Source organism: Penicillium mononematosum, assembly GCF_028829835.1.
Source record: "Penicillium mononematosum strain IBT 11891 chromosome Unknown utg000001l:1.0-4488741.0:1.0-4491989.0, whole genome shotgun sequence".
Classification (NCBI taxonomy): Eukaryota; Fungi; Ascomycota; class Eurotiomycetes; order Eurotiales; family Aspergillaceae; genus Penicillium; species Penicillium mononematosum.
In genome coordinates this window covers 2,073,993-2,096,723 of record NW_026643271.1, presented here as the reverse complement: position 1 = coordinate 2,096,723, position 22,731 = coordinate 2,073,993, and the positions used below count along the sequence as shown (strand labels likewise).

At 47.9% G+C, this 22,731-nt stretch overlaps 9 protein-coding genes across 9 annotated transcripts; 5 read left to right on the top strand and 4 right to left on the bottom strand.

The window, feature by feature from the left end:
- Nucleotides 1-530: 530 nt before the first annotated feature.
- Nucleotides 531-3,420, top strand: N7519_000752 (Major facilitator superfamily domain general substrate transporter; the record flags this gene model as incomplete). Its single annotated transcript, XM_057287530.1, has 5 exons — nt 531-957; nt 1,600-1,719; nt 1,768-2,960; nt 3,010-3,114; nt 3,172-3,420. The coding sequence occupies 5 exons, from the start codon at nt 531-533 to the stop codon at nt 3,418-3,420; spliced, it is 2,094 nt and encodes a 697-aa protein (XP_057153613.1).
- Nucleotides 3,421-4,339: 919 nt separating this feature from the next.
- N7519_000751 (uncharacterized protein) lies at nt 4,340-5,230 on the top strand (the record flags this gene model as incomplete). The annotated part of the gene is made up of 1 exon (XM_057287529.1): nt 4,340-5,230. One exon carries the CDS (start codon nt 4,340-4,342, stop codon nt 5,228-5,230), a length of 891 nt encoding a protein of 296 aa, XP_057153612.1.
- A 996-nt stretch (nt 5,231-6,226) lies between these two features.
- N7519_000750 (uncharacterized protein) lies at nt 6,227-7,509 on the bottom strand (the record flags this gene model as incomplete). Its single annotated transcript, XM_057287528.1, has 5 exons — nt 6,227-6,534; nt 6,593-6,663; nt 6,723-7,096; nt 7,148-7,215; nt 7,269-7,509. 5 exons carry the CDS (start codon nt 7,507-7,509, stop codon nt 6,227-6,229), a joined length of 1,062 nt encoding a protein of 353 aa, XP_057153611.1.
- Nucleotides 7,510-9,730: 2,221 nt separating this feature from the next.
- N7519_000749 (uncharacterized protein) lies at nt 9,731-10,682 on the top strand (the record flags this gene model as incomplete). The annotated part of the gene is made up of 3 exons (XM_057287527.1): nt 9,731-9,761; nt 9,820-10,275; nt 10,333-10,682. The coding sequence occupies 3 exons, from the start codon at nt 9,731-9,733 to the stop codon at nt 10,680-10,682; spliced, it is 837 nt and encodes a 278-aa protein (XP_057153610.1).
- A 250-nt stretch (nt 10,683-10,932) lies between these two features.
- On the bottom strand, nt 10,933-11,844 carry N7519_000748 (uncharacterized protein; the record flags this gene model as incomplete). Its single annotated transcript, XM_057287526.1, has 1 exon — nt 10,933-11,844. The coding sequence occupies one exon, from the start codon at nt 11,842-11,844 to the stop codon at nt 10,933-10,935; it is 912 nt and encodes a 303-aa protein (XP_057153609.1).
- Nucleotides 11,845-12,604: 760 nt separating this feature from the next.
- Nucleotides 12,605-14,088, bottom strand: N7519_000747 (uncharacterized protein; the record flags this gene model as incomplete). Its single annotated transcript, XM_057287525.1, has 4 exons — nt 12,605-13,135; nt 13,200-13,555; nt 13,610-13,883; nt 13,933-14,088. 4 exons carry the CDS (start codon nt 14,086-14,088, stop codon nt 12,605-12,607), a joined length of 1,317 nt encoding a protein of 438 aa, XP_057153608.1.
- Nucleotides 14,089-15,609: 1,521 nt separating this feature from the next.
- Nucleotides 15,610-17,001, top strand: N7519_000746 (uncharacterized protein; the record flags this gene model as incomplete). The annotated part of the gene is made up of 2 exons (XM_057287524.1): nt 15,610-15,746; nt 15,798-17,001. 2 exons carry the CDS (start codon nt 15,610-15,612, stop codon nt 16,999-17,001), a joined length of 1,341 nt encoding a protein of 446 aa, XP_057153607.1.
- A 142-nt stretch (nt 17,002-17,143) lies between these two features.
- On the bottom strand, nt 17,144-18,451 carry N7519_000745 (Herpesvirus glycoprotein N; the record flags this gene model as incomplete). The annotated part of the gene is made up of 1 exon (XM_057287523.1): nt 17,144-18,451. One exon carries the CDS (start codon nt 18,449-18,451, stop codon nt 17,144-17,146), a length of 1,308 nt encoding a protein of 435 aa, XP_057153606.1.
- A 1,060-nt stretch (nt 18,452-19,511) lies between these two features.
- Nucleotides 19,512-22,420, top strand: N7519_000744 (uncharacterized protein; the record flags this gene model as incomplete). Its single annotated transcript, XM_057287522.1, has 4 exons — nt 19,512-20,139; nt 20,198-20,392; nt 20,471-21,131; nt 21,667-22,420. The coding sequence occupies 4 exons, from the start codon at nt 19,512-19,514 to the stop codon at nt 22,418-22,420; spliced, it is 2,238 nt and encodes a 745-aa protein (XP_057153605.1).
- Between the last annotated feature and the right edge of the window lie 311 nt (nt 22,421-22,731).

The window sequence follows — 22,731 nt, the reverse complement described above, 5'->3', positions numbered from 1 at the left end:
CGACGTTCTACCACTCGAAATCCTTTGAATGTTGGCTATAACCTTCTTAGTCTTTTTATTCATCTTTTTAGTGGTCTGTTTTAGTAGTTCCTTCGGTAGTCTTCTTATTGTATATCTAGTTATATAGACATTTCCTTCCTCTTCTTAGTTTATTAGGTAGATACTAGGAAAGGGAAAAGGCTTAGCCTATAAAAGGGAACTTTTCTATATATAACCTTCCATATCTCGACTTCTATTGTCAATAGAGCACACATACCCATACTAGCTTTCAGAAATGTTCCCCTGGCAAAATACGATATGGCGCACCTGCGGCTATACACTGCCGTACATTGGGATAGCCCAATTTGGCTGTTGTTTCTGTCAAACTTTTCGGGAATAAACTATATCTCATAGCCAATGTTCCACCATGGACACGTAAACCATATTCACAATTTCAACTGATCGGATGATAAAAAGTGATGTAACATGTCTACCCTTTCAAATAACCTCAAACCAGCCTCCCATATGCATTTCCAGAACAGCAACCCAAGATGAAGAACCCAGTCAAGCAAATCCGATTCCCAGCGCTCGAGGAGATCCTCAACTATATACAGGACGTCGCAGAGACCTCTAACAGATGGATCAACTGGCAGATCATCCGCGGCAAGCGACATATATGGTGGGAGACAGACTGGGAAGTCCTATCTCGCTGGGCGCAATCGATCATCGAAACAGAAGAGCGTTTGCGCGAAATCACCCAACGCGAAAACTTCCTCAAGAAGTATATCCATAAATACCACGCCGGCTCCGAATCAGCCAAAGCCGCTCTACCGGATTTTATCGAAGAGCTGATAGCCCTGGACCACGAGTATGTGCGTCTCGAGCGGATATACGACACCCTCCTCGCGGGTTGTCCCGTGGGACCTATCAAGAGTGGATATGAGTGGATTCGGAAGGAGCCGCAGTGGTATCTCAAGAGTGAGTGGTTGCGCCAGGATTGTGCCAGGCGCGGGGGGTGCTGTGGTCGTCAGTGCAAATGTTGTGAGAACCCACCTGATCCGATGAGGAGGAAGGGTTGGGGTCATTGTACGGCTCAGTGTGCTTGTTGTAATGATGAGCTTGAGGATGGGTTTCGATTGACGGAGAGGAATCGGAGAATGTTGAAGCCGGACTTTGATCTTACTGTTTACCCGTGGAGTGACTATAGTCGAGAGATGTTTCGTGCTTATATTTGGTCACTTGAATAAGTTTTTTTATTAGTTTGCTTTGAAAGGATATTGCTTGAATGTCTGCTCGGTGTGCGGAGTATAGTTGTAGTCAATCGTTGTTCTCTTATCAGTGTCTCAGGTTGAAACTAGACGTTTTGCAGCTAGAGGCTTAGCTTGACAGAGTGATCGACAGAGTCAAAGATACCAGTAACGGCTGGAATTAGAGGCCTATAAGAGTCGAAGATCATCAGATCAGCGGGGGAAGTCTGCCAAGCCGGCATGTTTTACGCGTCCTGATTCGACCAGTTTGAGTATCAGGGCCACATGGGAAGTAGACTTGGAGAGTTTCCCCGCATATATTCGAACTTGATAAGGCTGCGGTAGAATGTCCGCAATTGAAGTCCTTAAATAGACAGATCATGGCCATGCTCGCTCAGATTCACCCTTCCCTTCATCCACCTCTCAACTATGGAGAACGACACTCACCAAGATGAGACCATTTGGGCTCCAGGGACAGTCAGGCTAGAAGATAGTAAGTACGGTACTACAATACAAGTACAACCTTGACTTATACCATCAGTCCACCAATCTAGAGACCAACTGGTCCTATTCCCCACCCCATCAGCCGACCCCAACGATCCCCTTAATTGGTCCAAAGCTCGCAAAGCCCTCAACTTCACCCTAGTCAGCTTCTTCGTGCTATGGACCTTCGTACAACTCGACATTGGCTTCACAGCATGGGGCCCAATGGGAAACGAGCTCAACTTCACAGTCGACATACTAAACGCCAACGCAGCCACCAACTACGGCGGTCTCGCCGTAGGCTGCATATTCTTCATGCCCCTAGTCCACAAATACGGCCGACGACCAATCTACATACTCAGCGTAGCCCTACAGTTCGCCGCATGCATCTGGCAAGCGAAAATGACCACCATCGGCGATCTAATGGGCAGCGGCGCGATATCCGGCATCGGCGGCGCAATCAGTGAGATCGTCGTGCAAATTACCATCGCAGACATGTTCTTCGTGCACCAGCACGCCACCATGAACGGCTGGTACGTCATTGTCCAATCTGCAGGTGCCTTCCTTGGTCCCGTGGCATCGGGATACATCGTGGTGGCACAAGGGTGGAGGTGGATGTGGTGGTGGTGTGTGATTTTCTTCGGGGTCACACTACTCTGTGTGATATTCCTTTTCGAGGAATCGAAATACGTCCCCATTATGGATGGTCGCGAGGTTACCGCAGATACACAACACACAGGTGACCTGTCCAAATCACACAAAGATGGCGACGTAGCAGATGCAAAGAGCGCTGATGAGACGGTCGCTAGTCGCGTACATACCAACCCGAATATTCAGATGAAGACCTATTTCCAGCGCATGGCCTTGGTAACCCCCACTGACGAAGCGCTGTGGCCGCATTTCTATCAGCCTATCGTGGCGCTCTTTACCTTCCCGGCGGTTTCGTATGCGGCTATCACGTATGGTTCTGTGCTGAGCTGGTTCGCGATCATGACGTCGCTACAGGCGTCTTACATGATTATACCGCCTTACAACTTCGATGCTATTGGGGTTGGGCTGATGAACGTGGCTCCATTTGTTGGGGCTCTTCTTGGTTTCCCCTTTGGTGGACATTTGAGCGATAAATCTATTCTGTGGTTATCCAAGCGCAATGGCGGTATTTACGAACCGGAGATGCGTCTTTGGCTTGCTCTACCTATTGCCATTATTGGCCCTGGGGGAATACTTATGTTCGGGTTGGGTCTTGCCTATGTGAGTATGCATTCAAGACATCAAGTTTGAACGATTTAACACTTTCTAGGGTGCGCACTGGGCTCTTCTCGCCGTTGGATTCGGCTTCTTTGGATTTTCTCTTGCGTCTATTAGTGGCATCACGCTTTCGTATCTCATGGACTGCTACCAAGACGTGAGTACCTATTCATTTTGGGTGTTTGGGTTCTCTTTCTGACTTGTTGGCTTCTAGATTATTGGTGACGCATTAATCGGAGTCATTTTTATGCGGAACATCTTCTCGGTGATTGTACTGTTTGCGCTAACGCCTTGGGTCAATGGGATGGGCATGCGAGACTTGCATATTCTGCTTGCAATGCTCGCTTTTCTAACTCTGTTGATCCCTATCCCACTTCTGCTCTGGGGTAAGAAGGCTAGGATTGCCACGGCGCCGAGTTATAGGAAAATGGCGGCAAATCAGCTTAGCCATCGGACTCTTTAGATATTAACCTACTAGAATGTACAAATTGGAGTTCCCTGCCAGGTGTGTCTCTCGAAACTGTAGTGTTGGGGTAGATTGCGGGAAGTGGTCGGCTCCCGGACCTCGGGGGCGACCCCTGGAGCATAGGGTAGTTACTCACCCCGAGCAGCTCACTGAGCTTTTCGCACACCCCGACACTATCAGTTGTTAACATATGAGTCACCCTTACCGTCAGCCTCCAGGAGGTACCTCGAATCAGACAGCACTAACGGACGCCACGTCGATCAGACCAGGCTGACCGGCGCCCCTGTCAACAGGCCGATCTATCGACGCGCCGAGTAGCGACAGGCTCGTCTCCCAACCTTGTAATGATTTTTTTTTTCACGTGAAATCCAGCTTCAGAGCTAGCTGTACCATGAGGAATTTAATCCCAACCCCATTTCAGCCTTTCCGGGCGCGTTTGTTGCTTTTTCATTGCAAACCCCGACGAACTCAGCATTACCACAACCAATTCCGCGACTTTTCCTGCATTGCTGCTCGCAGGTCTCACACTCAGGGTAGTGATTCCTCGCATCACCTTTATGAACCCATCGAAAGAGTGGAAAGACTAGAAAGCTATCGCGTGGGGGGCTACCACCCCATAACAATCGGCGACCATGTTCACAGTCGCTATCAAGTGGTTCAAAAACTTGGCCACGGCACATACTCGACGATCTGGCTGGCTCGAGATCAGAAACATAACAGATACGTCGCCATCAAACTGTGCACCGCGGATTCGAACCCGCTAGAATTCAGCGTCGTTTCGGACCTTTCCAACTCGCAACAAAGCTCAAGCACCAGCACCAGCTTAGGAAAGACAATGATACCTTCAATAATAGATAGATTTGAGGTCCAAGGACCGAATGGTACACACGCTTGTTACGTGACCACACCGGCAAGAATGAGTCTCTCCGAGGCAAAAGACGCCTCATACAACCGCCTTTTCCAAATGGAGGTTGCTCGGGCCTTGTCAGCACAGCTGGTTCTTGCCGTTGAATACGTCCATTCCCAGGTATTCGTCCACGGAGATCTTCATTATGGAAATGTTCTCTTCCAGTTGCCCTTTGACCTAAGCCAACTCTCCGTGGAGGAATTTCATAAAAAGTACGGAGAACCGGAATTTGAAGCAATTAGACGTTTCGATGGGCAATCACTCCCACGAAATATCCCATCACGCGCCGTTTTGCCAATGTGGCTTGGCGAAACAAGTGATAAAATCGAACTCGCAGAAGCTAAAATCCTACTCGGCGATTTCGGCGAGGCGTTCTCTCCTACCAAGCAACAGAGATTCGAATCACACACTCCGCTTGTGGGCCGGCCACCAGAGGCTCGCCTCGAACCACATAAGGCTCTATCCTTCCCATCAGATATCTGGTCACTCGGATGCTCTTTATGGGAAATCATAGGCCAGAACTCGCTTTTTGACGGTATGTTCGCGACCGAAGATAGCATTACTTGTGAGCAAGTGGATACCCTTGGTATCCTACCCGTAGAATGGTGGAACAAATGGGAGGGACGACATGGTAGATTCGCAGAAGATGGGAAGCCGATCAATCGGGAACGGGACCCGCACCGGTCGTGGGAGGTCAGATTCGAACAAGATATGCAGGAGCCTCGACAGAGAAAAAAGATGTCGCGCATTGAACCGGCTGAGAGAGAGGCTATCTTCAAGATGCTGAAGTCGATGCTTGAATTCAGGCCTGAGGACCGCTCTGCTGCGAAGCAGATTCTTGAATGTGAATGGATGGTCAGATGGGCTTTGCCTGAGTACGAGAAGATCCGAGGGGTATAATTAATAGTTTATACGGCCATTCGAAATTTCGGAAGAGGACGAGGCTTAGCGAACTTTTCGTACACCCCTATGAACCGCAATAGAGTCTCCTCCTCGTTCACCCTGGCCACCAGACATAGACCGAAAGGCCGGTCGTTGTAGCGGAGTTGTCCTATCGTGACTGTGGCGACAGGATGCCCTAATCCTACTAGCAACGGCGAGTCAAATGTTCACTTGGTGAGTTGTTACCTGCAGCAGAAGCATGAACACGTAGCGGGGAATCTCCCGGAGCTGCCAGGATATTGATTTTTTCCTTGCCAAATAGGTCGTCCAGAATATCTCTCGCAGCCCTGCGAAGATCTTGTTTCAGTCCATCTATTCGTTCCCTTTCGTCAATGGCGTTCATTGCCCCTTCCAGGTCATTCTGCTCGATGAATGCTGCGTTGTGTCAGTACCTCTTCACTGCAAGATCGTAGGATCGTGTCCCTGTCAACATACGAGTTGGAGGTTCTTTTTCGCTGTTTCTTTATTAAACTTGACGATATCTGCAACGCTTGTTACGGAGCATGCGTCAAACGAGCGGATAAATCTAGGGATGCAGAGATTCTTAAAGTCCCAATCTCGAGGTGGTTAGCCATCCTAACTTCATTCGATACTTGTAGCAACCTACATGCAACCATGGAGATGGGCCGTGTGTTGGGCCGAGTAGCACATCCTGGACTGAATTAGTTGCCTGGACGAAGGCTCTTATCGACGGGATATGCCATGAGCACATCAACCCTGTAAGATTGAGGAGAGATATGACGGAAGAAACATCCTGGGACATTAAGAAATGGTATATAATATTTTGAGATAAGCTCATAAAAGTATGTAAAGAAAAGACTAAAGGTGTATAGTATCAAGGTATCACAAAGAAGAATATAAATGAGTGTGCCAGAATTTTCCTATTTCGCCTGACTCCCCCCGACCATGTGCAATCCGCATGGAGCCGCTTCATTCCTCAAAAGATCCGCAGACTTAAACCCTCTCCACCGCTTTCTCATCCCTGTAGTCTTCATACGGAGGCATCTCAAAAGTCTGCCGAACCGCGTAGGAGCCACTTCTCTTATGGTTGGAAGTGATAGTGGAAGTGACAGTGCATCCAGGATTGGCCGAGCCCACAAGTGTCCTTTCGGAAATCTCCGATACGTTGTTGGAGGAACTGAGTTGAGACCAGAAGTTGCGATGACCCATCTTGAACAGAGGGCGGAGGTTCGGGAGGCAAGCAGCGGTGATTCCGACTGCTGCTTCGATACAGGTCCACACAATGACGGGAACTTGGTTGTCTGGAGAAGTTAGGAATATAGATCACGAGATTGAAGGGAATATTAGCACGGTACTTACAGGTAATATCAGGACCTAGCTCAACCAGTCGGATCATGGCATTGAGGCGGAAGATATCGAAGATCAAGGTTCTAGACAGGAATGTTAGTACGCTTTCCACTGCAGCACCAATAGAAACTATCAAACATACAGGCCACCGACGAGGAAGACTCCGGAAAGAAGTGCCTTCTGGGACTTTGGGATCGGTAATGTCCATACGACTCTCATGGGCATGACGAGGAGAATCAGGTCGGAGAGGATGTTGGGGATCTGCAAGCCATAGTAGAATTTGGCGGGGTCAAGACAGGCTCCTTCAACCGACTGGTCCCAGAACTTTTTGGTTGGAATGCACAGAAGAGCACCGGCAACGTAAACACCCACGACCCAAAGAGTGACGAATCCAAACATGACGTTCACTGCAATTGTCATGTGTCGGACTGCAAAGAGTCGCTTGTACAGCGCCAGAATCGAGTATTTGATGAACGCGATGCAGCCAGTGTAGATGAAGTTGTTGGCAAATCCGAGCTATCTCGAGTCAATGCGTGGTACTTTCATAGGGCTGAGGTTGTTACGTACTTGGAAGTAAACCACGAGATTCTTCGCTGGGATCATTGTGATGTGGGACCCCATTCCATTGAATAGGACTAATACCGGTGTTAGTATCAAGTTGTCTGATGGAGTATCCGATATCACTTACGAACAACGACTCCACTGGAGCATGCATATTTGAAGAACAGGGCAACCATAATCAAATAGTCGTCCATGAAAAGCTGGCTCCCGGTCACCTTCCTCGCCAGGATTCTCAGAACCACGGCGAGAGTCGACAAGGTGTAAGCGAACACCAACGCAATAATCATCGACCGGCGTAGGTCTTGATTCGGGTGTTCGAAGTCACCTGGCGTCCACGTGGGAGTGGAGGAGGGTTCTGGGGAAGACATCACAGGCAGGTGTGGATCAACACCAACAACGAGGTAAAATTAAAGGAGAGAAAGTTGTTGGCCTGGATGATTTGGAATCATTGAGAGCCGTGTTTCGGGTCTTTAATATACTTGGAGGAGATGAGGAAGGGGGAGGAAGGGGGAGGGACCGCATCTATGTATGTAGCCTGGATCTGTCATATCTTTTCAGATCCACAAAAGTACAACAAAGATAGATGATATGAAAGGTTTACCGATCACATTGATGACAGGGCATTGTTTAGGTGCAGATGGCAGTTCAACCAAGGCATGGTCCAATGCGAACGATTACAGATTGCATTATGGGACTCCTTTGCCTTGAGAAAAAGCAATATGCTGGGAATCAACGGCCCGTCAGATCATAAACTTACAGAGCATTGTGTTGACCATAGAGATTTCACCAATCATATAAAAGCACAGGAACCCTTTCCCGACGTATCATCTTGGGAAAGTGGATATATCAGATTTTCAAGGTTGGATCTGACACTTGTAAGGTCCACTTATCCACTTTATTTGCAAGTCATTTTTCCCGAGAACTCTGTGGATAAGACCTGTGGAAATGACAATATCTGGCACATTGCTTTTCACTGAGATAACTATTGGAAATATGCAGCGAGAAATTATTGTTCATTGCAGTCAAGTTCTCACGGCAGATTAACAAAATTCGGAACTCATCCCTATATTCCAAGCAAGGGAGCAACAATAAAGAAGTCTATAGAGAAGATCACAGATAAACTGAAGTAGAGTTTTCGGCCCTAGGAGAATAATTCGAAATGGATGGATAGACGGACAATCCCAATCCACAGGTGTCTCCAGATGTACTCCGTACAACGCACAACGTAGTGAAAAACGCCGAAAGCGCCATGATCATCCAATAATTAGAAGCGATGCAGGTCATCAAATACTCTTTCGGAATTGCCGTTTTGGCAGATCCACAGACAGTTGAGGTCTGGGGTTGACCCGATATGATATGTCCATCGGACAGCAGACACCTCCGATTACAGCCCACATGGTGGAAGTTAGTGGAAATTAGCCGGTATAGTTGATCCACTTGACAGCGTCTTTGTCATTCATTACGAGGTTCATATGTCTCATGCAGCCGGATTGTACTGGATTGCATTTCCGTTGCATTTCGATCCCACCTCGATTGACGGTCTCTACTTGCTTTTCCTGGACTGTCGCACAGAAATGCATAAATACAATGGTTAATGCACTCTTAATTGGAATTGTTTAATAGATTATAGTTTCTGCAGTATAATAGCAATATAATTCATAGCTTAACTGCCGGGAAATGTCATCCACATGGACTCCGGCACTGATGATTCCCGACATTCGTAAGGGGCTATATCGGAGATTAGAACATTTGCCCCGACTCTTTACACGACTCTTTACAGGGTATCTCATTGGAAGATTCACTTAGGCATCTTTCATCTTCGATCTCTCTCTTCTCCCTTACTGCTCTATCGCCCTATGCCCTCAATTAACTTCGAAGCGAAGTCTATTTTGTAACGTCCCCTACCAATGGGCTTGCAATACCCCTAGTGTATATGTACTTTGATCGCCCTGACGTACTAGACCAACCTAGCTGGCTCTAAACGCACCAAGAATCCAAAGCAGTTAGCATTTCCGAGGCTATCCACGCTACAAGCAAGGTACACAAACTTTCAACATAGGGCAGGGCCATTCGAACAAAAAGTTCCGACTGTAGCCTCAATTCCCCGGGACAAGGTTCACCTAAGCTGCGAGTGTTGAGCATATACTTGCAGTCGCAATTCCTCCGACCTGCAGCTTTATAATCAAGGGCGACGAGATCAACATCTGAGAGCCGCCAGTCATGTTCAAGGTATAACTTTCCCCTCCATGACTCAGGACTCCACAACAGGGCACCCTCGTCCCAACCCTTTCCAAGTGCCCAACCATGTGGCATAATTGGATGTCGGCAATGTTTTACTCCATCGGTCTCCACTATGGGTCTACGGCAAAGTGATGAATATCCTTCCGGGCCAATTGTTGACTCCGATAGTAAGCAGACTGGACATGTGCCCTTCCAATCAAGAGAAGGGAAGCTTTAGATGTCGTCGATTAGCGTCAAGCCACACGATCGATGGACGAAATGTGAAGGAAATGCGAAAAGAAACTGCCTTCACCAAACCGCTTCGCAAGGTTCTTTCACAGAAATATCATTATTCGATTGCACGCGAAAATGGCCAAGGTTGCCCTTATCACCGGCGGCAGTATGTACTCTCCCACAATTCTCCCGAAGTCTGATCGTCCATCGACTAACCCTTCAAGCCAGCGGAATCGGCCTCACAGTCGCCAAGCACCTAAGCCAGACCGGCAACTGGCAGGTCAACGTTATCGGCAGCAACGAAGAGCGAGGCCAAGAAGCAGCAGCCTCCCTCTCCAATGTCACATTCTACCAAGCCGACGTGCGCAATTACCAACAACTAGCCACTGTATTCGATCAGGTCTTCAATGCCAATGGTCGAATAGACTTTGTCTTCGCGAACGCCGGAAGAGCAGACAACACCGATTTCTTCGCTAAGTCTGAGACTGGCATCCCGCCCGAGCCGGGTTCCGAACTTATCGATATCAACGTGAACGGCGCTCTATATACCAGTTATCTTGCGATGCATTATTTTCGTCGCTCTCCGGAGGCAACGAAGGGGTATAGGAATTTGATACTCACGTCCAGTATTGGGGGACTATACCCATGCATGCTAACCCCTGTGTACTCTAGTACTAAACGTGGGTCGAGAATAAACAAGCTGAATTACTCTACAGGGTTGGCTAACCAATTTCTAGATGCGCTTATTGGATTCACTCGCTCTGTTGGAGAGCGCCTTTGGGAAGAAGGAATCCGGGTCAATGCTCTGTGTCCCGGGGTGGTGGAAACGCCCCTTCTCGCCATTGAGGAGTTTCAGGCGATCTTCCCTCGCGAAATATTCATTCCTATGGATGTTGTAACTGGCGTAATATTGCAGCTATTGTCTGGGGAGGACATGGTAGATGCCAAGGGGATGCGTGTCGCTGGTGATGAGATGCATTCCCGAGCTCTTCACGTTTCAGGGAAGAGCTTCTTTTTCATCGAAAAGCCAGAGATCCATGACGAGCAGACTCGGATAACATGGGCTGCAATGATGGGACATAAATAAACTTCTATTTATTGCCACATATTGGGATAATAGCACAATTTCTAGACTAGAACATTATACATGGGTTTGTGTGCAAGGTGTCTTGCGTACATAATTACCTATATTGAACCAGTAGATCTGGTCACCGCCATCCCTCGCATCCCATGCTAAGGATAGGGTGCGCATAACTTGAAGCTGCGATTGCCTGGAGAAAGTCACAACTTCATGGATCTTGTCAGCGACTGCTGCCCGCGCTTCTGTCCCGGTGATCTCAAAGCATGCTACCATATATGCAATTGCCGTGCATGGTATTGAACGTCCTGTAGATTGCAGGACCATGTCGATCTCCGCGGTAATAGCATTGGAAAATTGCAATGCTTCCTTGTCGCGTTGCCCATAGGGATAGCGTAGCCGATGCACAATAAGTAAAGCCGCAAGACGGAGGAACCTTCGCCTGAGCGAGCATTACCACAATCTCAGACTGAGTAAATCGTTCAATAAAGTCCGGCGGTGATGAGGGCTGCCATTTCTCCAGGGAGTCTTGTATCGTGGCCAATCGTTCAACCATTTCAAAATCCATTCTTCCACCGGTAACTTTCATCAAATGACCAGCCTCGCAGATATCATATAACTGGGCAAAAAGCGACGAGCTAAGCCCAAGATACCGATCAACAACATTGTAACGATCCCGTTCACCGACCCGGATAGTCGGGATCTCAGACCGAAGCAGACACTCCGAAGTCTCCGTACTAACCAAACACATCAACAAATCCATAACACCAGGATCCATCCCCAGGATAGCCTGATAAACCGGCTTAACAAGTGTCAACGTATAACGCGATATAAGCACCGGCTGGCCATCGGCTACATGCATAGCGAACGTCACTATAGCCACGCCGAGCACGAGCGCAGTAACCAGATCCTGCTCCTTGGATATCTGCAACGACCGCAGTCCCGAGACAGCCAGTGCAGCCCGCCGGTGTCCGACTTCGACGCTTGTCTTCATGTACTGCGCATCTTGGTCTCCGAGGAGCACGGCGGCACAGGCGACTGTGGCGTGTTTCAATATAGATGTCGGGGCGGGGCGGAGCAGGTTCTGCACGAAGAAACGGTGGTTTGACTCGTGGAAGCTTGGTCCGATTAGGAATTTGTCTAGTGGGGATGGTACGACGATGTCTTTCATGAGATTGAGGAAGTGTCTTTCCCATTGGTCTCAGTTCGGGGAATAGGGCTGGGTTGCTGGCTAGGCCTTTGTCGAATGGGAGGTAGAGATCGGGATAGGGGGTGTTCTTGCATGAAGATAGGTCGAGGGTCTTTGCGCTGCGGGTGACCGAGCTGAGGAATGAGGTTGGAAGAGTATAGGATAGGTTTCTTGCGTCGCGTGGCTTTCGCCCCGGTCTCGCGAGATTCCGCGTCGTTTGGCAGGTCTGGTTTAAGCGGTCGCATCGCTCGCATGATGTCGTTGTACTCGGTCGTCGACATTTTTCTTTCAGAGTGTGACATTGATCGCAGGCTCGTTTTGTAGCGGGAGGGGACATCTTCTGGTTTGAAGCTGTTCAGCTGCAGATTGGAAGCTATACCAACTGTAAAGAAACGGATCCTAGGTATCAGCATTTGAGAACATCCTCATATCCCCACCATTCCAGTATAAAGAGAGTCGCGACGATCTCCCGAGAGCAAAAGCCGATACGATAAGGTCGCGTGGACTTGACTATTGCGCTCAAGCGCCATCTTGTGCGGGGATACCCCAATTGCCACTTTAGCGGGTGATCGTATGTTTCTTAGATTTCTATCTGACATGTTGAACAGGTTAAAATCAAATGGTAAGTAGAGAATGTCACAATCTCATCCTTTTTCAGTAATATAAAGGCATTAAAGATATACTTCACAACACGATACCTAGGTAGACACACGCTTCAGTCGTATGGAGAAAAGAACCAACATCAGCAGTTCAAGTCATCCATCATACGCCTCCAAACAGCCTCAGGCAATCTCCCATGAACCCAATAACCCCCATCCTCCCCACCCCAACCCCGCGCTTTCCACGTCACCAACAAATCATCCAAGTGAGTTTTAGTCTCACGCAAAAGTCCACAGTAGTCAACACTGCCCTGTACAAAGAGCGGCCTTTCACCTTGGATATCGAGATCATAAAGCGGCAGGTTTTTCCAAGAAGCGATGCGCGGTTGAGCCGCTCGGCCACCATACGATTTCGGTATCATGGGGTTATTCTTCAGGCTCTTGTGCTGATCAACAATCTCTCCAATGCATTCTGGCTGCTGGCCCTCGTGAACCGCGCGCCGGATGTGTGTTGCGAGTCGAATCAATGAAGGGGAGTTATATTCGCTTGTTGGTATTGGGTCCGGTACGGGCATCATGTACCAGGGGTTGTAGAGGGTTGCTTTGGACTGGACCTGTTTTGAGATATCGATGGCTAGGCCGAAGCTGTGGGCAGTCGGTGGATGTAAAGAAGCCTGTATATGGTCTCAGTGAGCTTGTTCAAGTTTGTGTAAACAGAACGAAGGTGACACTACTTACCTTGTAGATAAAAGCTGCCACGAGATCATGCTCAGTTACCTTGGCCTTGTCACTCTCGGCCTCTTCTAACCAGCTCTGAATTTGCCTCCGGGGGATCAGCAAGGTCTTGCTGATCCGTCTCGCTGAAGGATAGCATATATTCCGTCCGATCTGCTTCCCGAGTGCCCCGATTCCGGCTACCCAAGTGCGACACGTAGAATGTTCGTGCAGATCTGCGATCTGATGGGACTCAACCTTCTCGGCGCATTTTTCGAGTACTTCTGATTTCAGGGACAGGGGTGGTCGGGTATGGATAGTGTGGGTAATATTCTCCCCCCTGAGGAGGGTGCAATAAGCCTGGACTATTTGATGGGCGCCTATAATCACAATGTCAGCTCTACTGCTTTGTTGATCTCTAAATAATCAATTACCATTTGCATCGCAGAGGGACTGCAGAAACCTGAACCCGATTATGCAGGCATCGGTCAAGAATACAGTTCGAATGGAGAATACTCGCTGCCTCCATGCGTGTACCAACCCATACCCGAAATCCAACGCCTTGTCGAGTGCCGCAGAGTCAATCAGTTGTGGGGAGTCCGGCTCGGAAGAAACTGCGACAATGTCGCTGAGTTCTTGTTTAAGTGTTTTCCCCTCCCATACCTCGGTCAGGTCACCGGGGTCTTTTGGATCCAAGAATTTGGTTTTCTGTTCAGTGTTAGTCTCCGCACAGTTATCGATGTTGCTGAGTACCTACCAACGGATCCATTCGCAAGTTCAGTACAGGCCATTGTAAGACGAGGGTATCAGCAGCAAACTGAAAGTCGAGCGGGCTAGGATTGGTCCTCACGACGACTGAGAGGGTGAACTCGAGAGGTCGGGCATAGCCCATATCGAGTGGACCTGGTTTCATCTTGACAGGATTGAAGATAATTAGAATGTATTTTAGGAAATGTAGTCAAAAGAAGACGTGATGCAAAACTTTGCTCTGTGAAATCGACCTAGCATGTTATATGAAATAAAAGGGACAGGATAAGGCCACAAAATAAAATATGTTGATATCTCTATAGAGATGAAGTATGTTTATCCCAACTTTGACGTTCATCCCCACATAATTGCCCTACGGAATGCCCGCCTTGTGGATCTCGTCGAATGAGCTTGTTGACATACTCCATTAGGAATTCTGCACCATGGCAGACACCACCACTGGAATGTTGTATAATACATTTGGCCCCACATAGGCCTGTCGCTCACAATTGCCGAAAACCAGTAGGAGTCTTGTCAAAGGATATTGGAGATGTACTGGCAGGGAGTCATGTACTAATCGCATGTTGTTATTGACGTCCGCAGAAATATAAGCTGCTGTCTTTTGCTGTAAGGCACAAATACCAGGTTATTTTAATATAAGTACTCCGTAGGATGTTGGACTCTTATTTGGCTACGTGTCAGGGCCAATAGAGATGTCACAGAATATACTTTTACACCTAAGGTATCTATCACTGCCCAACAATATAGGTGCGTTGTCCTAGGGGCCTCCCTTGCTGTTCGTCACATTATTACATTGTGGCCCTCAACAATTGGGTAAAAGGGCGAGGCTTGGATTGGATAGCTTGTTAAGGGAGAGCAATAACACTGGCTCTAAGGAGGGATTAGACATCGGATATCAACATCTTGACTGTTGCTTGGCTTGGATGATCCACTAGGGCTCGGCCCGGGAGATAATGTATCTGATGTGGTTTCAATCTGTTCCGCATGAGTTAACTAGAGTTTAGAGCTTGACGAGTACAATCCAAGACACTACTCCGTACAGGTGTGCGCCACAATGCATACGCAATATATGGATGCATATGTAGCCAGTTGCTGCATGAAGCGGTGTGCATTGATTCCTTGAATCACAGCCAAACTTAAATCTCACCCCTTTTCTTATGAGTCTCGTCTTAGGCGAGGCTAGTTTGATAGATATTTCAAACATTTGAGATAGATCGGCATGCTGATCACATTGCATTATTTTCGTCTTATCAAGTACCGACTTGTATCCCAATTCCCGCTGCTATTCCAACTTCAAGATACATCACCACCCTTTAGATACTCTCTGTCCATCTCTACAGCTTCGCTACTCTGAAATAATCCGAATGGCTGGGCCCCGATCTCTACCCTAGTGTGATGGGTCACAGATGGGTCACACAGCTGCATCCGCCCCATCTTACCTGCAGATCTGTCTGCATGTGCCCGAAACCGGAGTTCATTGCCATCATCGAGCGTCTAGATGAGATCCAATAGACTACAATATATATTAACCGGTTCTATATTGCCCATAGACCCACTTGAAGCCCCTTCCTACGATTTTATAGCATTGCATACACCCTTTGGTCCTACATATTTCCATTTTACTCATGAAGGCGGGTAGCGGCTATTCAATTTGCATGGATTCATCATGATATGGGACTATTATAATGGCAAGACCCTATTCATTACCGGGGGCACGGGGTTTATTGGAACTGCGCTTCTGTGCCGACTTCTGAGTCAGTCGTCTCCGAAACGAGTATATGTGCTATGTCGGGGTGGCGCCGAGTAAGTCAGAATATATAGGCCAAAGCAGCACTTACTGACTTGAATGACCAGTAAAGCAAAAGCAAAATGGTCCGACATGCTTCCTCCCTCTGCCGCACAGATCCTCACCGAAAACGAGCGGATAACTATCCTTGACGGCGAATTGGGAAATACCGCGACAATGAGTTTACCAGAAGAGACAATACAGATGCTGAAACGGACAGTTCATATTGTGATCCACATCGCAGCATCAGCTCAATTACAAAATTCTCTGCGAGAACTAGCTTATAATGTGCTAGCACCAAGCATATGTCTCACACAATATGCCCTGAAATTCACCAACCTCGAGCGCTACGTATACTTCTCCACTGCATATGCCAACGCCCATCTATGGAAATCCAACGAATCGACCGACGTATCCGTCGACGAGAGAGTATATCCCCTCGGCAGGGAGGAAGAAGATTATTACAAGATTGCACTTGAAGCATGGAGCGCAGTACAGAAAACGGGCTCATCAGACGAATACGACGGCCATGATTTCCCATGGCCATACGCATACGCCAAACACCTAGCCGAGCGACTAGTCCTGCAGAAGGCAGCCGAGCGTAACAAAATGGACAAAGTCCTAATCATCAGACCGTCTGTCCTCGGACCAGCCGATAAGTTCCCATACCCCGGTTTCGCAACTTCGCACGGAGCCCCTTCGACAATCTGTGCGGCAGAGTACATGTTACACCCAGGTCGGCGAATCAGGCTCTCAACACGATGTCAAAATCCAGAGCAAGAATCCACAATCGACGAGGTCCCGGTTGATGTTGTGGTGGATCGGACGCTGGTCCATGTGGCGTTGAAGACGAGTGGGTGCATTCATGCTGTTAGTGGGGAACAGGGCCGGTTATCGACCGAGGAATGGTGGCGTGCATTTAAGAAGGAGAGACGGCTGCCCTGGAATGCGAAACCCTCTTGGGTCTCTGATGATTGGCATTCTTCCGATCTCCATCAGATGGCTCGGAAGTTCAAGATTATTGGTACTTCGTTTGCGTTCTCGCAGGAGCGGACTGTTAAGGCTGTAGAGAAGCTAGGGGGCGGGGAGAAGGAGAATCTTCAGTTGTTTGCTGATCGGTCGAAGCCTTACTCTCTGCATTTGAGACGACATCATATTCGTCATCAGGCTGTCGAGGTGGCTAAGAAGAAGAAGTGGCCGGTGTTCTCTGCTAGCCTGCTTTGTCGGAAGGGGAAGCCTGTGGCGTGCCCGGATGAGAATGTAAAGGCTTGACCAGGATGTAGTCTTTTAGGACGGAATCTTTAGGTAGCTTCCTTTACAAAGTCTATCAACATTCCAAGATTGTAGACGCTTCACAAATTACAAACTTCGTGGATTGTGCCGGAACATCAAGTCCTAATTTACAATAATAAATTCACTTTCTGACAATGAAATCTCGTTTCAGTACCTGCCCTCCCTGAACAGACAGAGACGCTGCGTTATTGATCCAGTCCAAATCATGCTCATCGAGCTGGACCTCTAAGCTCTTCTCCAATTCCTTTCCCTGAATAAGTCTGAGAAAGGCGTCACGTCGCGGATGTGAAACCACTATCGAATCCATCCAACGAGTCACCTTGGACTCGCTGAATAGCTGAATGCAACCAAGCATAGCAGTTCGCCAGCCAAACTCATAGCTCTTTACTTTGACCTCAACACCCTCTCGAGCCAGCCAGTCAGCAACCTTTGCATTACCGCAAAATGTCCAATGATATAAAGTGTGAACAAAAAGGACGCACACTAAGCATATACCATCCCAGCCTTTCTGCGCCGCCACGTATGTGATTGCGGCAAGTTGAACTCCATGTGCAAAGTAAAACCAGCGAGCCGCTAACTGTGCTTGTTTTCCTTCTGGGAAATGAACCATCGGCTTGTTGAGCAAGGTGTCGACAATCGCGCGATCGCCAGTGTATAGACTCCACTCCATAGCGTTGACGTGTGACGCTGTTAACATGCATGCAGTTTCATGTTTCTCATTGTTGCTCAAATACCCAGCGCTTCGAGGAATGACTATGGCCCATGCAACCAGTCTAGAGATTGCAGTGATCAAGATGAGGCCAGCGCTTCCATAGGCGCCAACAAGTCCAAATATAGCTGAAATTCCGCAAAGTACAGAGAAAATGATGCAATTAGCAATCTTTGAACTCATGAAACTGTCGATTTTAGATCGTAGTGACCGTCGGGGCGGACAGAGGCGAAACTGGTAGACATGCAAGATTTGTTGGCGAAGTTTTGGGGCCTCATCTGATCCAGAGCTAGGGGCGACATTGCTATCTGAAATGGGGATAGAAAGCCTAGGTATCACCCCTGCTCTATCTCTAAGATTTCCAAGAGCAAAATTCTCAATTGCTGCACTCGCTGCACCATTTGCGCAGGGAAATTCGGATCCCCATTTGACATCCCATACTGTTCGAGCCGAACCTCCTCTGACACTGGCGTAATCGAAATAGTTCGAACCTTTGCCGAAGAGTCTTGCTAGCCCCCATAAAGTCCCAAGGCGAGGAAATAGAATTAATGAAATTCGCCCATGTAGAGAAACGTCGCCCGAAGTCAAGTGATCATCTTGGGGACTAGCAAGATGGCAGGCCAGTGGAATCAAGGCGGCCCATTCCGATATTATGTCCGGAACCCAGGGCATTGGGATGTATGTTGACATTATAGTGCCTGGCTCGAGCTCGATAGTCATATTTGGTGATTCTTTCACGGCACCAGATCGGAATTTGAAGCAAGAAGTCTCGCAAAATCTGAGAACCTGTGTTTATTTAGTTTCCTTTTGTCTTTTTTTTTTTTGTTTAACATTCTGATCGGGATGAGCATGCCTTATGATACTTGCCACGTCAGATCTACAGCTGGGCGTGTCAAAGTGCTCAGCCTCAGCTGCACCATACAGCCAATCAAAGTGCGCATATTGTCGCTTGGGGGTGGACTCCATATATATAGTATTGCTTTTTTGAAGAATACCAAGGAGTATTATCTATAAAGGGTAATAATCAGCTTCATTTGCATGGCATAGGCGATAACTATCAAAAGTACTTACATACGTACATATGTAAGTTGGCGCCGGAAGATGGCGTTTTGACAACCTCCGATAGATATACTAGACTATTAAGTACATGACGATGCTTCCCACTTTCCTTGTCCTCTTCCCAGTAAGAGCTCCTCCATCAATGGCTTTTTCTGTTTCTCAGGTCTCTAAAAGTGCAGTCAATTTGATCAATCGACTTGAATTGGCGTTCAGTTGGGCCTTCGAGTATGCCCAATCAACGCCAACTACCGCCATGCAAGCTTAGCGCTTCCAATGCAACTTGACCTTTTCGGTGCTCTATCCTGCGGTCATGCAGGACCTACGAGGATTCGATCTGCAGTAACCCCTCTTTTGCTTGAAATAGCAGCGCTTTCATGAGGAATTTATTGCACTAGGGAGATGGGAGGTGAGGCTATAAATGTGGGCTCGATTTATTGGATTTAATGATAGATCGCGTTTTCACGATTACACTTTTCATTATACACCAGGCAAGATCTCGTTAAATATATGCTGCACGGTCTTCATATTGTACACTAAGCACCAAGCCCGCTTTCATCTACGAGAGCAATGCACGATGAGGTTTCTCCACACAGAATCATACAGGCTCTATGAACAAGTAGAGCTTCCACATCATGGAAGCCCGCTTCCAGCATATGCTATCTTGTCACATACATGGCTTTCGGAAAATTCAGAGGGTGTCAGGGAAGTCACCTATCAAGATATGAAGTCATCCTATGCCAAGCTGACGCGTGGCCGGTATAAACCCGAGGGTTGGAGCAAGCTGAAGAAGTACTGCGATCTTGCCAAAGAGGATGGCTGGGAATGGGCTTGGATGGACACCTGTTGTATCGACAAAACAAACACCTCCGATACACAAGAAGCTATTAATGCCATGTTTCGCTGGTATAAGGAATCCATGATTTGCTACGTGTACCTTGAGGATGTTGACCGAGGGAAAAAAAATTTCCTGGCTTCCTTTTCTCGTGCGAGGTGGTTTACGAGGGGATGGACACTACAAGAGCTCATAGCTCCGACATCTCTACTATTCGTTGACAAGAATTGGCTGGAAATAATCGACAAAAACAACGGCCAAGAACACATTGAGAGGGCCACGGGCATCGATCCTGAGAAATTACGAAAATTTCATGAGTGTTCTATCCGGGAACGCTTTTCTTGGGCATCACAGAGACAGACAACTTTGATAGAAGACAGGGCCTATTCTCTTTTGGGCCTCTTTGGAATTAATATGCCTTTGATTTATGGCGAGGGTGATCGGGCATTTTTGCGGTTACAGCACGAGCTGATCAGGACGCACGATGATGCAAGCCTTTTGCTCTGGGAGGCGCACAGTGAGTTTGTTCGAAGTACAGAAGCCCGTACCACTTCCATAGCTAACACATATCGAAGATTATAATGAAGAGAATGTCATTCCGCGACGGCTAGGTGCTCTGGCTCCTTCGCTCTCATGTTTTCAACCCCGATCCGACGAGCCAGCAACAACCCGGATTTTGGCGGGGTGTAATCTCTCTATCTCAGCAAGTGGTTTGCATTTAGATGCCAACTTGATGTTCCTCAACTCAGACAAGGTCGATGCAGCCGGTCGTATGTTGGGTCCCCTCCAGCCTGAATGAAACAGATCATTACAAGACAGTTGAACTAATGTGATATTTCATCAAATAGAGGAATGGCGCCATGATTCTCTTTTCCTGGCTTTTATAGGCGGGTCATATTCCTTCCGGTTTGGAATTTACTTGATCAAGATGTCATCAGCTTATGCTCCCGACTCTTTCGAAAGAGTTGGGCATCTGACCACTATCCTGAAACCTCCCCCTGGTTGGGATGGTGGGACCAATTATACAAGTTTGGGACTAAGGTCCATCATTATAAAAGATGGATTCGACCTTTCTTTCCACACGGCCTTTATGCGAGTGAGCCCTCTTACGGGATTCAAAATCCTCGCATCATGCCGCGCGCTACTTGAATACGACGATCCATTGAATAATGTTCCAGTGTCATCTCAATTCATCCTGCTGAGCATTCCATACAGGAGCAGTCGTTTTCTGTGCGATCCATCTGGTATTCGGAAAGGAGAATATTTCATTACTTCCTTTCCAGAGAGCCTCCTCTATTGGGATTTCGACGTCGTCCGCGATAGTCCATGGAGATTCCAGGTTCAACATGGAGCAAGCGAAAAATTTGAGTTAATACTGGGCACCTCGCAGTACAACCCAGATGCTCTCCTGCTCGCCCCTGGACAATTGCCTTCCCGTACAATTCGCTTGAAAGGTTCACCGGGTACAGTTCGCGTCAAAATACGACCAAGGGCGGCCATGGAAAATCGGTCTGTCCAAATATCGTACCTGTCTTCGTCGCTTTTAGGTCTAGACCCTGGATATAAATTTAAAGACAAGCTTCTAGGAGAATCATTTTCCATTGGATCTGTCTCGCCGAGGGGAATATGATGTTATCCTCGAACATGTCCCTGATGACAACCGTGGGAAAAAGGGCGGCGTAAATAATGACTTGCAATTTACTACGTGCATATTGCCAATCAAAATAGATAGTAATAATGCATTCATGCCAGTTTGGGCACCTTACATATTGCCTTCGCCCAATCTTAAAGCCTCAAATTCAGTGCTGACATGGCCATGCACGGCTAGGTAGCTTTCTCTAATTGGCCCCATGCTCGGGATGCATTGCCCAGCGGAAAATTGGGCCGCGAAATAAGCTGTGGGTCTATCTTTGTAGGCAGTCGATCGGCGACTTGGTTCTGTTTCAAATCAAAACCTACGGAATTCGAAGAGCGACATTAAAGACCATAACAAACACCTATATACTGCTTGCAAGCAAGTTCTCGTTCACACGATGTCCCCCAGTTCACAGTCTAAACGAAAGCTTGGCCGGACAGACCGGAGTGAGAAGCACGGAGAGAATAAAGTGTCTACGTTGCCTTTGACAGGAGTTGCCCACAAGTCAGCGGCACCAACTCGGGAACCCTCGCCTCTTCGCCTGGCAGCGAGCAGCGATAAATCTCTAGAACGAGATCTCAGAAGGCTAGGTATAGAATATGAAGATCTGAACGCTTTCTTAGCCACTCTGCATGCGGAACACAACACCATGAAAATGGCGGTTCAAAACCCTCGCAATTGGCACCAGGACGTCTCCGATATTTCAAGTCTTACCGAAGGCAACGAGGAATTCCTGGCCCTGCTCAAAAGACGACAAGAAGGGACGTTAGACGAGATCCAGCAAGCCTGGGACAAGACTGCTGAAGCACTGCTGGCCGCTGAGCCTCCACGTTCGGATAACCCAGCATCCACGGCTCTTTTATGGAGCAATTTTACAAATTTTGCTCGAGATTTCTCGTTCGATTCCCTTGTCGCCCTCTTTGGCTCCTTCGCGGGTGACGGCCAATCCTCTACTCCCCCTCTGTCGTCAAGCTGCATTGAGACACACCCTACCAAACTGCATCAATCTGACAGGAAAGCGAAAGGAAGAATGGCAATGCCATCTGGCACGATGAACTGCTCGCCGGGCTCAAAATTGGAACCTGAACTGGAAAGCAGTGGGCAAAGCGATGTGCGACGAAGCATGCGCTTGCAACAACGCGCTGAGCAAAAAAGGCGATAGTGTGTCGCATCGGATATTTCCTAGTTGGGTAGGAATATTGGCTGGTTTAACTGCTATCGCAGAATACTTGATTCATTACTACCAGGAGAATCAATCGCATACAACATCCCAGTCAACACAGCTACATTTCAATCCCTCAAACTACGCAAAAGATTATTGTGATTGAAGTCTCCACACTTATCTCGACTCCAACTGACTGGCTTTTTGTTTCTGTCTTGTCTATTACATACGTTTGCACTGTGTCTATTGTGAGCATCTGTGTACTTTAAACCATTGGATCCATTGGCCTAATTCGCGTGATATTGTCTTGA